The following is a 13,143-nucleotide window of genomic DNA, read 5'->3' on the forward strand; positions in this document are numbered from 1 at the left end:
ATGTTGACATTCTAGGAATCAGCGAACTGAAATGGACTGGAATGGGTGAATTTAACTCAGATGACCATTATATCTACTACTGTGGGCAGGAATCCCTCAGAAGAAGTAGCCGTCATGGTCAACAAAAGAGTCCGAAATGCAGTACTTGGATGCAATCTCAAAAACGACAGAATGATCTCTGTTCATTTCCAAGGCAAACCGTTCAATATCACAGTAATCTAAGTCTATGCCCCAACCAGTAACGCTGAAGAAGCTGAAGTTGAATGGTTCTATGAAGACCTACAAGACCTTTTAGAACTAACACCCAAAAAAGATGTCCTTTTCATTATAGGGGACTGGAATGCAAAAGTAGGAAGTAAAGAAACACCTGGAGTAACAGGCAAATTTGGCCTTGGAATACGGAATGAAGCAGGGCAAAGACTAATAGAGTTTTGCCAAGAAAATGCACTGGTCATAACAAACACCCTCTTCCAACAACACAAGAGAAGACTCTATACATGGACATCACCAGATGGTCAACACCGAAATCAGATTGATTATATTCTTTGCAGCCAAAGATGGAGAAGCTCTATACAGCCAGCAAAAACAAGACCAGGAGCTGACTGTGGCTCAGACCATAAACTCCTTATTGCCAAATTCAGACTTAAATTGAAAAAAGTAGGGAAAACCACTAGACCATTTAGGTATGACCTAAATCAAATCCCTTATGATTATACAGTGGAAGTGAGAAATAGATTTAAGGGCCTAGATCTGATAGATAGAGTGCCTGATGAGCTATGGAATGAGGTTCGTGACATTGTACAGGAGACAGGGATCAAGACCATCCCCATGGAAAAGAAATACAAAAAAGCAAAATGGCTGTCTGGGGAGGCCTTACAAATAGCTGTGAAAAGAAGAGAAGTGAAAAGCAAAGGAGAAAAGGAAAGATATAAACATCTGAATGCAGAGTTCCAAAGAATAGCAAGAAGAGATAAGAAAGCCTTCTTCAGCGATCAATGCAAAGAAATAGAGGAAAACAACAGAATGGGAAAGACTAGAGATCTCTTCAAAAAATTAGAGATACCAAAGGAACATTTCATGCAAAGATGGGCTCGATAAAGGACAGAAATGGTATGGCCCTAACAGAAGCAGAAGATATTAAGAAGAGATGGCAAGAATACACAGATGTGTATAAAAAAGATCTTCACGACCCAGATAATCACGATGGTATGATCACTGACCTAGAGCCAGACATCCTGGAATGTGAAGTCCAGTGGGCCTTAGAAAGCATCACTACAAACAAAGCTAGTGGAGGTGATAGAATTCCAGTTGAGCTATTCCAAATCCTGAAAGATGATGCTGTGAAAATGCTGCACTCAACATGCCAGCAAATTTGGAAAACTCAGCAGTGGCCACAGGACTGGAAAAGGTCAGTTTTCATTTCAATCCCAAAGAAAGGCAATGCCAAAGAATGCTCAAACTACCGCACAATTGCACTCATCTCACACGCTAGTAAAGTAATGCTCAAAATTCTCCAAGCCAGGCTTCAGCAATATGTGAACCGTGAACTTCCTGATGTTCAAGCTGGGTTAGAAAAGGCAGAGGAACCAGAGATTAAATTGCCAACATCCGCTAGATCATGGAAAAAGCAAGAGAGTTCCAGAAAAACATCTATTTCTGCTTTATTGACTATGCCAAAGCCTTTGACTGTGTGGATCACAATAAACTGTGGAAAATTCTGAAAGAGATGGGAATACCAGACCACCTGATCTGCCTCTTGAGAAATTTGTATGCAGGTCAGGAAGCAACAGTTAGAACTGGACATGGAACAACAGACTGGTTCCAAATAGGAAAAGGAGTATGTCAAGGCTGTATATTGTCACCCTGTTTATTTAACTTATATGCAGAATACATCATGAGAAACGCTGGACTGGAACAAACACAAGCTGGAATCAAGATTGCTGGGAGAAATATCAATAACCTCAGATATGCAGATGACACCACTCTTATGGCAGAAATAAAGAGGAACTAAAAAGCCTCTTGATGAAAGTGAAAGTGGAGAGTGAAAAAGTTGGCTTAAAGCTCAACATTCAGAAAACAAAGATCATGGCATCCGGTCCCATCACTTCATGGGAAATAGATGGGTAAACAGTGGAAACAGTGTCAGACTTTATTTTTCTGGGCTCCAAAATCACTGCAGAGGGTGACTGCAGCCATGAAATTAAAAGACGCTTACTCCTTGGAAGGAAAGTTATGACCAACCTAGACAGCATATTCAAAAGCAGAGACGTTACTTTGCCAACAAAGGTTCATCTAGTCAAGGCTATGGTTTTCCTGTGGTCATGTATGTATGTGAGAGTTGGACTATGAAGAAGGCTGAGCGCTGAAGAATTGATGCTTTTGAACTGTGGTGTTGGAGAAGACTCTTGAGAGTCCTTTGGACTGCAAGGAGATCCAACCAGTCCATTCTAAAGGAAATCAGCCCTGGGATTTCTTTGGAAGGAATGATGCTAAAGCTGAAACTCCAGTACTTTGGCTACCTCATGTGAAGAGTTGACTCATTGGAAAAGACTCTGATGCTGGGAGGGATTGGGGGCAAGAGGAGAAGGGGACGACAGAAGATGAGATGGCTGGATGGCATCTCTGACTCGATGGACGTGAGTCTGAGTGAACTCCGGGAGTTGGTGATGGACAGGGAGGCCTGGCGTGCTGCGATTCATGGGGTCGCAAAGAGTCGGACACGACTGAGCGACTGATCTGATCTGATCTGATCTGAAAAAGATATAATTGGATATTATATAGCCTCTCACGTGAAAAAGGCAAATATGTGTTTGTATTATTATGAAGATATTGTGTGTTTTTTTGGGGGGTGGGGGACAGCTGCACCAAGCAGCATGTGGAACTTTGCTGATCAGTGGTCAAACCTACACCCTCTGCAGTGGAAGCAAAGAATCTTAACCACTGGACCACTAGGGAAGTTCACAAGGATAGTTTAAAACTTGTAGACCTCTTTCCAAAATGGTCTTGGGATTCTCAAACCACACCTTTGAGAATGACTACAGCATGAACTCTGGAGTCAAAATGCCTTGGTTGGCATCTGACTTTGCTGTGGACTTAACTCTGTGAATTGTTTTATCTTTTGAAATGGGCTAATAATTATACCTGTATTTCACAGAGCTGTTATAATTAAATTAAGTGTTCATTAAAATGCTTGATAGCATCTGACATGATGTAAATATTGGCTATTGTTAAAAATCTACCACATTCTACAGATGGCCAACAGGCACACAAAAAGATCTCAACATTGCTAATTACTGGAGAAATGTGAATCAAAACTACAATGAGGTATATATCACCTCACATTGGTCAGAATGGCGATGATCAAAAAGTCTACAAACAAATGCTTGAGTGGGTATGGAAAAAAGGAAACCCTCCTACATTCTTGGGAGGAATATAAATTGGTGCAGCTATATGGAGAACAGTATGGTGGTTCCTTAAAAAAGCTAAAAATAGAACATATGGTCCTGGACATACATCTGGAAAAGATGAAAACTCTAATTTGAAAACATACATGCACTCCAGTGTTCACAGCAGCACTCTTTACAATAGCCAGATGAATGGATAGAAAAGATGTGGTGTATATATATATATATATATATATAGTGGAATATTACTCAGCCATAAAAAAACAAAGAAATGCCATTTGTAGCAACAAGGACGGATCTAGAGATTATCATACTAGGTGAGGTAAGTCAGACAAAGCCAAATATCATATAATATCACTTGTATGTGGACTATAAAAAGATGACACAAATGAGCTGATTTACAAAACAGATACACTCACTGACACAGAAAACAAATTTATGGTTACCAGAGGGGAAAGCTGTCTAGGTTGGCCATAACTTCCCTTCCAAGAAGTAAGCATCTTTTAGTTTCATGGCTGCAGTCACCATCTGCAGTGATTTTGGGGTCCCCTAAAATAAAGTCCGCCACTGTTGTCACTGTTTCCCCATCTATTTGCCATGAAGTGATGGGACCAGATGCCATGATCTTCGTTTTCTGAATGTTGAGCTTTAAGCCAACTTTTTCGCTCTCCTCTTTCACTTGCATCAAGAGGCTCTTTAGTTCTTCTTCACTTTCTGCCATAAGGGTGGTGTCATCTGCATATCTGAGGTTATTGATATTTCTCCCGGCAATCTTGATTCCAGCTTGTGCTTCATCCAGCCCAGTGTTTCTCATGATGTACTCTGCATGTAAGTGAAATAAGCAGGGTGACAATATACAACCTTGACGTACTCCTTTTCCTATTTGGAACCAGCCTGTTGTTCCATGTCCAGTTCTAACTGTTGCTTCCTGACCTGCATACAGATTTCTCAAGAGGCAGGTCAGGTGGTTGCTATTCCCATCTCTTTCAGAATTTTCCAGTTTGTTGTGATCCACACAGTCAAAGGCTTTGGCATAGTCAATAAAGCAGAAATAGATGTTTTTCTGAAACTCTCTTGCTTTTTCCATGATCCAGCAGATGTTGGCAATTTGATCTCTGGTTCCTCTGACTTTTCTAAAACCAGCTTGAACATCTGGAAGTTCATGGTTCATGTATTGCTGAAGCCTGGCTTGGAGAATTTTGAGCATTACTTTACTAGCGTGTGAGATGAGTGTAATTGTGCGGTAGTTTGAGCACTCTCTGGCATTGCCTTTCTTGGGATAGGAATGAAAACTGACCTTTTCCAGTCCTGTGGCCACTGCTGAGTTTTCCAAATTTGCTGGCATATTGAGTGTAGCACTTTCACAGCATCATCAAGGTCTGTCTAGTCAAGGCTATGGTTTTTCCAGTAGTCATGTATGGATGTGAGAGTTGGACTGTAAAGAAAGCCGAGTGCTGACGAACTGATGCTTTTGAACTGTGGTGTTGGAGGAGACTTTTGAGAGTCTCTTGGACTGCAAGGAGATCCAACCAGTCCATCCTAAAGGAGATCAGACCTGAGTGTTCATTGGAAGGACTGATATTGAAGCTGAAACTCCAATAATTTGGCCGCCTGATGTGAAGAACTGACTCATTGGAAAAGATCCTGATGCTGGGAAAGACTGAAGGAGGGAGAAGGGGATGACAGAGGATGAGATGGTTGGATGGCATCACTGACTTAATGGACATGAGTTTAGGTAAACTCCAGGAATTGGTGATGGACAGGTAGGCCTGGTGTGCTGCAGTCCATGAGGTCGCAAAGAGTCAGACACGACTGAGCGACTGAACTGAACTGAACTGAAATGAGGGGAAAGCAGGGGTGAGGGAGTGGGAAGGAAGGGGACAGGTTAGGACTTGGGGATTAACAGATACATACTACTTTATATAAAATAATCAATAAGGTCATACTATATATATATATAGCACAAGGAACTGTACTCAATATCCTATAATAATCTATAATAGAAAAGAATCTGAAAAAGAACATATATATATATATATATATATATATATATATATATATATATATATTCAGTTTTACGTAACATAATATTTTGCTCCACACTAGAAACTAACACAATTTCTAAATCAACTATACTTTTAAAATCTACCACATTCTTCTAAAGGGTGCATATTCTTGCACTGTTATGGATGTATGGGCTTCCCAGGTGGTTCAGTGGTGAAGAATCCACCTGGCAATGCAGGAGACTTGCGTTTGATCCCTGGGTCAGGAAGATCCCCTTGAGGAGGAAATGGCACCCTACTCCAGTGTTCTTGCCTGGAAAAACCCCACGGACTGAGAAGCCTGGCAGGCAACAATCTACAGGGTTGCAAAGAGTCAGACACAACTGAGTGACTGAGCATGCATGCATGTACATTCCCTACTGATGAGGCATTTAAAGTACCTCCAGTTTTTTCTATCACACAACTCAGTTGAGCAGGCAGAGGCTCACAGTGTTGCTGAAGAGTTCATAAGTTAGTAACACAGTCGGGACTGTTCATGCAGGGTCTGGAATGTCAGTTGGGGTCCTTCCCCAATAGCTGCTTGTGGGGATCCTATGGATTCCACACCCTAGTTTCCAATTCCTGATTCCATGGCAAATACTCCCCTGCCTCTTTCTCTTTCCATCTCTCCCTTATCAGATATATAATTTGAAAATATTTTCTCCCATTTTGTGGGTTGATTTTTCACCTTCTTGGTGGTATCTTTTGAAGTACAAAATTTTTAATTTTGATGAAGTCCAATTTGCCTATATTTTCTTTTATAATGTATACTTTGGTTGTCAACACAAAATGACTCCCTAATCCAATGTCACAAAGCTTTACATTTATGTTTTCCTCTAAGAGTTTTATAGTTTTAGCTCTTATATTTAGGTCCTAGGTCTTAGAATAAATTTTTTTATTTGTGTGAGGAAGGAGTCCAAGTTCATTTTTTGCAATGTGGATATCCAGTTGTCCCAACAAGAAGACTAGTCTTTCCCCCATTAAATTGTCTTGGCACTCTTGTCAAAAACCAATTAATCATAAATATAAGGGTTTATCTCAGGAGTGTCAATTCTACTTCATTGATCTAAATGCCTATCCTATGCTAGTGCACACTATCTTCATTCTGAATCTTTGCAGTAGGTTTTGAAATTGGGAAGTATGAGTCTTCCAACTTTGCACTTTTTTCCCAAGACTGTTTTGGCTTCCCTGGTGGCTCAGATAGTAAAGAATCTGCTTGCAATGTAGGAGACACAGGTTCAATCCCTGAGTTGGGAAGATCCCCTGGAGAAGGGAATGGCTACCCACTCCAGTATTCTTGCCTGGATAATCCCATGGGCAGAGAAGCTTGGCGGGCTACAGTCCATGGGGGTCACAAAGAGTTGGACATGACTGAGTGACTAACACTTGGTTACTCTAGGTCCTTTGCATTTTCAGGATGCATCCTGAAATCCATGAATTTCAGGATCAGATTGTCAATTTCTGCAAAAAAAAGGTAACTGGGAATTTAATAGGGATTGTGTTGAATCTGTGGGTCAATTTGAGGAATATTATCAAAATGAAGATTGCTGGGAAAAATATCAATAACCTCAGATACGCAGATGACACCATCCTTATGGCAGAAAGTGAAAAACTAAAGAGCCTCTTGACGAAAGTGAAAGAGGAGAGTGAAAAAGTGGCTTAAAACTCAACATTCAGAAAACTAAGATCATGGCATCCAGTCCCATCACTTCATGGCAAATAGATGGGGAAACAATGGAAACAGAGAGAGATTTATCTTTTTGGGCTCCAAAATCACTGCAGATGGTGACTGCAGCCATGAAATTATAAGATGCTTGCTCCTTAGAAGAAAAGCTATGACCAACCTAGACAGCATATTAAAAAGCAGAGACATTACTTTACCAACAAAGGTCCATATAGTCAAAGCTATGTTTTTTCCATAAGTCATGTATGGATGTGAGAGTTGGACCATAAAGAAAGCCAACCGCCAAAGAATTGATGCTTTTGAACTGTGGTGTTGGAGAAGACTCTCGAGAGTCACTTGGACTGCAAGGAGATCAAACCAGTCAATCCCAAAGGAAACCAGTCCTGAATATTCACTGGAAGGACTAATGCTGAAACTGAAACTCCAATACTTTGGCCACCTGATGTGAAGACCCTGATGCTGGGAAAGGTCAAAGGCAGGAGGAAAAGGGGAAGACAGAGGATGAGATGGTTGAATGGCATCACTGACTCTACGGACATGAGTTTGAGCAAGCTCCAGGAGCTGGTGATGGATAGGGAAGCCTGGCATGCTTCAGTCCATGGGGTCGTAGAGTTGAACATGACTGAGCGACTGAACTTAACCAATATTAAGCCTTTCGATTCATAAACACAGGCAAACTTCCCATTTAGTTAGAGTTTCTTTATTTCTTTTAATGAAGTTTGTAGTTTTCAATGTACAATCTTACATTTGTTAAATTTATTCCTAAGCATTTTATTCTTTTTGATGCTGTTATAAATGAAACTGTTTTCATTTTCAGATTGTTCATTGTTGCTGCTGCTGCTGCTGCTAAGTCTTGTCCAACTCTGCGACCCCATAGACGGCAGCCCACCAGGTTCCCCCGTCCCTGGGATTTTCCAGGCAAGAACACTGGAGTGGGTTGCCATTCCCTTCTCCAATGCATGAAAGTGAAAAGTGAAAGTGAAGCCACTCAGTCGTGTCCGACTCCTAGCGACCCCATGGACTGCAGCCTTCCAGGCTCCTCTGTCCATGGGATTTGCCAGGCAAGAGTACTGGAGTGGGGTGCCATTGCTTTCTCCGTGTTCATTGCTAATGTATAGAAAAATAATGATTTCCCTATGCAAGTTTTCCCTTACAGGTGCCCCAGGGCATAGACCCATTGTTGCTACTGGTTTTTCCTAAGTTATATACCAAAGACTCCAGAAGGCTTTTCCTTGAAGAGTCAACCAGGTGGTGCCCAGGACCCTGGGGCAGCAGCTGGCTCCTAAAAAAGTCCATGACTGTGGGCACCTCTGTCTCTACCCTCCATGTTCGTGACGCCACCTGGCCTTCTCTTGCATGTTGGACAAAGGATGAACCACAAGAGTTTCTTATCATCACTTTCAAATGAGGATTTTTCTCAAAATAGCAGCAGCAGCCACGGGAAGGGAGGGAGGTTTTATTCATTTCCACAGTTTATACTGAACCTTTTGGAATTACTGTTTTTCCCAAATTTTTCTCTGGCGGTGGATGTGTCATTGAGCCAGCCATCCCCTGAAGCCTTAGTACCCCAAGCTGCCCGCCAGGAGGGGGTCACTACCCTCCCGGAGCTTCTCTTGGATCTCTTTTAAAAGTTCCCCAACAAATAGGATTCTTGCTGGAAAAGGAAGCTTGGTTAAGAAATGTCAAATATGGCTTTATAAATAAAGTCCTGCCCTGTGATGAAGTGGCCACCCTAGCCCAGAGAGATGCTCAGAATTGGATATGGATGAGAGCGACCTGCCTGTGCTGACCCCAGTGCTCTGTCCCCATCATCCCGACCCTCTGGTTTCAGTAGATGTCCCTAGATGGGCTGAGCCATGTGCAATAAGAACATGGATCTGCTATATTTCTTGACTAGAATTCTGAAATTGTATGTCTATAAATATATGTTTATTAAGTGAAAAAAAGAAAAATAACGATTTTCGTATATTGATCTTTGCTGAAGTCATTTATTAGTTCTAATAGTTTGTGTGTGAATATTCCTTAAAATTTTCTATACTAGATCATAACATATGTGAATACAGTTTTACTCCTTTTTTCCAATCTGGTTGGCTTATTTTTCTTGCCTAATTGCCCTAGCTTGAAACTCCAGCACAATGTTGAATAGTAATAGCTAGAGTGAATGTAGTTGTCTTGTTCCTGTTCTGTTTCTGATCTTGGAGAGCATCAAATTATTCATCATTAAGTATGATGTTAGCTGTGGATTTTTTGTAGATGACCTTTATCTGGTTGAGGAAGTTCCTTTCTATTCCTAGTGTACTGAATATTGTTATCATGAGTGTTGGATTTTGTCAAATGCTTTTTCTACACCTATTGAAATGATCATATGACTTTTGTCTTTTATTCTATTAATATGGTATATTACATTATTTTATTTTCATGTGTTAAACAACCTTGTACTCCTAGGATAAATCTCACTTGGTCAAGATATATAATCCTTTTTACATGTTTTAATGTTTCAGAAATCTGTATCCATCTTGTGATGCTTTCATCTGCTTTTGGTTATAGGGTAATACTGGTCTCATAGAATGACTTGGAAAGTGTTCCCTTCTTTGGTATTTTCTATAATAATTAATGAAAGATTAGTTAATTCTTCTTCAGACATCTGGTAGAATTTACCAGTTAAGTCATCGGTGCCTGGGCTTTTATTTGTGGGAAATTGAATTTATCCATTTAAGTTCTCTAATTTGTTTGTTGGCATATAATTGTTCACAGTATTCTCTTACATAATCATTATTTTTTTAAGATTGGTAGTGATATCCCCTATTTCACTTCTGATTTTAGTTATCTGAGTCTTCTCCCTTTTTTGGCTTGGTCAGTCTAGCTAAAAGTTTGTCAGTTTTGTTGATAACCAATAACTTTTGCTTTTGTTGATCTCTATTGTTTTGCTATCCTCTATTTCATTTATTTTCACTCTATATTATTTCCTTCTGTTTGTTTGAATTTAGTTTGTTCTTCTTTTTCTAGATTAGGTTATTGATTTGAGATTTTAGAAAAATAAACATTTATAGCTATAAATTTCCTTTAAGTATTGGTTTAGCTGTATCCTATATGTTTTGGTGTGTTGTGTTTTCATTTTCAATCATCTCAAAGTATCTTCTAATTTTCCTTGTGACTTCTTCTGTGACCTATTTGTTATTTAGGAATATGTTGTTTAATTTTTACACATTTGTGAATTACCCAAATTTCCTTCTGTTGTCAATTTCAAAGAACATACACTGTTTTATTTTAATCCTTTTAAATTTATTAAGGCTTGTTTTATAGCCTAACATATGGTCTACTCTGGATAATATTCCATGTATACTTGACAAGATTGTACATTCTGCTGTTGTTGAGTAGGATGTTGTACAGATGTCTGTTATGTCAACCTGGTTTTCCCTGATTCTCTTAGAGTAGAAGCAGGGCAGTTACTTCAGATTATAGCCTAACACTCCACTTCCACCTAACTTTGCCTCTGAGGCCAAGATGTTATTGTGCTTCAATGATAATAATAATAGCAGTCATCTGCGCTAGGCACTCTACATAAAATCATTCATCTAATCCCACCACAGGCTCACCTTTGTACTCCAAGCAGTTGCTCCTCTGTATAAGTGGAGTTCCCCTCACCCTGTCTGGTCTGACTCCATTCATTCTCAGACTTCTTTTCCTTCTGTCCCTTCATGCAGTTACAGCAACCACAGGGGTCATGACTTTCAGGAGGTCTGTCTTCTGGGTATTTGTTTCTTCTGACTGCATCAATGTAAGCTGCAAAACAACAGTACCTCCATAAGGGTTCACTCTGACCTGCAAATCAACTTTGCTACTGGCCTTAGCTATCTGGGAGGCTGCCTATAGGCCAGTGAATGTTTGAGGGCCAGGTTAGTGGTATCATACTGACTTTTACAGATCCAAATCCATACAAAGCAGAAGAAACATCTTCCTTGAGAAAACAATACAGAAAATATAGAAGCAATCATGAAAAACTTTTAATGTCAGAAACATGAAGCATTAAAATGTCCATCATCCCTATAGGCATCAGCCAGCAAATAATCTTGATTCAGGGCCAGTAAAGGCACTCCAGAGGCATCTGCCCAATACCTTGGATTTAGGGCAGCACCACGGAAGTCTATTTCTCTGTGGTTCATGGTCAGGAGAGAACTGTTCATAACATATTTTTTTTTGTTGCAATATTTTCCACCACTAAGATTTAAAGTAGAGATGAGTTCAATGTTTAAATGGTTACAGAACTAATACATACAAGACATTTGGCTAGATAGATCAAGGAGGTGTATCAGTAAGACCTACTCCTGACCACAAAGAGGTTACTGTTTAAAGGGAGAGAATTTAATTAATCATAATGCCTGCAGAGTGTGAAGAGGGCCATAGGAATATAGTCAAAGAAGGCAGAATGCTCATGTCCTGTCTAGAGGATCTGGGTAAGACAAAAAACCCTTTTCTCCTGCTTAATATCTTAGTGACTACCCGTTGCTCCATGTCCAGATCTCTTCTTATGGGCCCAGCCTGTCTCTTTAGCTTCAAATCTCACCACAAGGTCCTCTGTACTCTACCTTCTACCACAACAATCTCCCTTCAGATCAGCAATACCTTGTTTTCTCTGGGCCTTAGCACATGCTGTTCCTTCTGCCTGCAAAACTTTCTCTAAGTAGGTCTGGCTAGCTCCAGCACATCCTTCATGTCATCACATGTAACGCTTTCTTCATGAGGCCTTCTCTGAAACCCAGGTCGTGTTGAGTGCCTTAACAGTATACCCCCACCAAATCTACGACCTTGCTGTGTAGCCCAGGACATTTTGGGCTTCTTTTGTAACTGACTGTTTACCTGTCAAACTCCCTCAGTAGACTGAGAGTTCTGTGGGCTCAGGGGACCATGTCTGTCAAATCCATAATGCAGAATACATAATAGGCATTGGTTCAGTCCTCTTTGCCTGACTGTAGGATGGAATGGGCTGGCCTATCCGTCCCAGTGCTGGATGCAGGGGCAAGACGAAACCCAGGTCTAGGGTCAGGCAGCCCAGTTTGGAGGCGAGGATAAGGGCCGGGTAGGCAAGCTGCGGGAGACCGCGTTACCCCGCCCACCCTGGCGCGTGCCGGGCTTGATAGCTGCAGGCCCTGGGCGGGGCTGGGGGCCGGAGGCAACAAGTCGTCACAGGTGACTGTGGGTATCGAGCCGGGTCCTCAGCTTGAGCCAACGCTTCTGGATTCCATATCCCGGTCCCCTGTCCTGGAGAGTCTCCTACCTCACCAGGAACCCCACTCAAGCCCAGCATCTTCTCATAGGCCTCTGTCCTTCATCTCAGGCCCAGGATCTCAGCCCTTTCAAGTGCCTTCAGGAGTCCCATCCCTGATTTCTCCGAGACCCTGCCCTGTCCCACCCTCCAGCCAGGACCTGGTACCTTCCGTCCAGCGCTCCCCGCTGCCCAAAGTCGCTGCCATATCGGTTCCCAGTCAGCAGGTCGGCCGAGCCTCCCCCGCTCCCGAGGCTAAAAGGGAAGGGGGGCAAAAAAGCGCGAGGCATGCTGGTCATTGTAGTCCAATCCATAGGAACTGCGGCTCACTGGACTACAATCCCCGGCCTGCATTGCGCCAGGGGTCGCAGCTGCAGTGGTGTAAAGGGGCGCGACCCTTGAAAGGCCTGTGGAGGAGTGTTGCTGCCAGTTGACTGTTAGCGGCTCATAGCTGCTACGGTGACAACTGCGGGCAGAGCTTTTCCTCATTTGTAGCGTGGGGATAGTGGCTTCCACGCCGCATAACAGCTGGGAAGTTCAAGGAGACGCGATGAGATTCACTGGGAAAGACATTGCAAACTATGGGCTAGAGGGTGACATTGTGACTATTTTTAGCCTCAGGGATGTCCTTTTAAAATATACGCTGACCCCCTAATTCTGTGTAAAAGTGTGTGTTTGGTCCAGGACAAGTTTTGGTGATGTTGAACCCAGCTCTGGGAAGAATCAAGGAAATTAAAAGGTGAGAATTTT

At 41.7% G+C, this 13,143-nt stretch overlaps 1 protein-coding gene across 2 annotated transcripts in view; it reads right to left on the reverse strand.

The window, feature by feature from the left end:
• Window positions 1–12,662, reverse strand: part of DNAJC18 (DnaJ heat shock protein family (Hsp40) member C18) — a 31,410-nt gene extending 18,748 nt beyond the window's left edge. Inside the window, exons 1-2 of one of the 2 annotated variants that reach the window (NM_001015649.2) lie at window positions 12,562–12,657; window positions 10,727–10,913 (exon numbers count right to left, since the gene is read on the reverse strand). In NM_001015649.2, the coding sequence (NP_001015649.1) occupies window positions 10,727–10,913; window positions 12,562–12,601 (227 nt within the window). In that variant the 5' untranslated portion in view covers window positions 12,602–12,657. Of the gene's footprint in view, window positions 1–10,726; window positions 10,914–12,561 lie in introns of both variants that reach the window. The other variant, XM_024994366.2, reaches the window with a different exon arrangement.
• Window positions 12,663–13,143: the final 481 nt, after the last annotated feature.

The sequence above is a fragment of the Bos taurus genome, chromosome 7 (assembly GCF_002263795.3).
Source record: "Bos taurus isolate L1 Dominette 01449 registration number 42190680 breed Hereford chromosome 7, ARS-UCD2.0, whole genome shotgun sequence".
NCBI classification, from domain to species: domain Eukaryota; kingdom Metazoa; phylum Chordata; class Mammalia; order Artiodactyla; family Bovidae; genus Bos; species Bos taurus.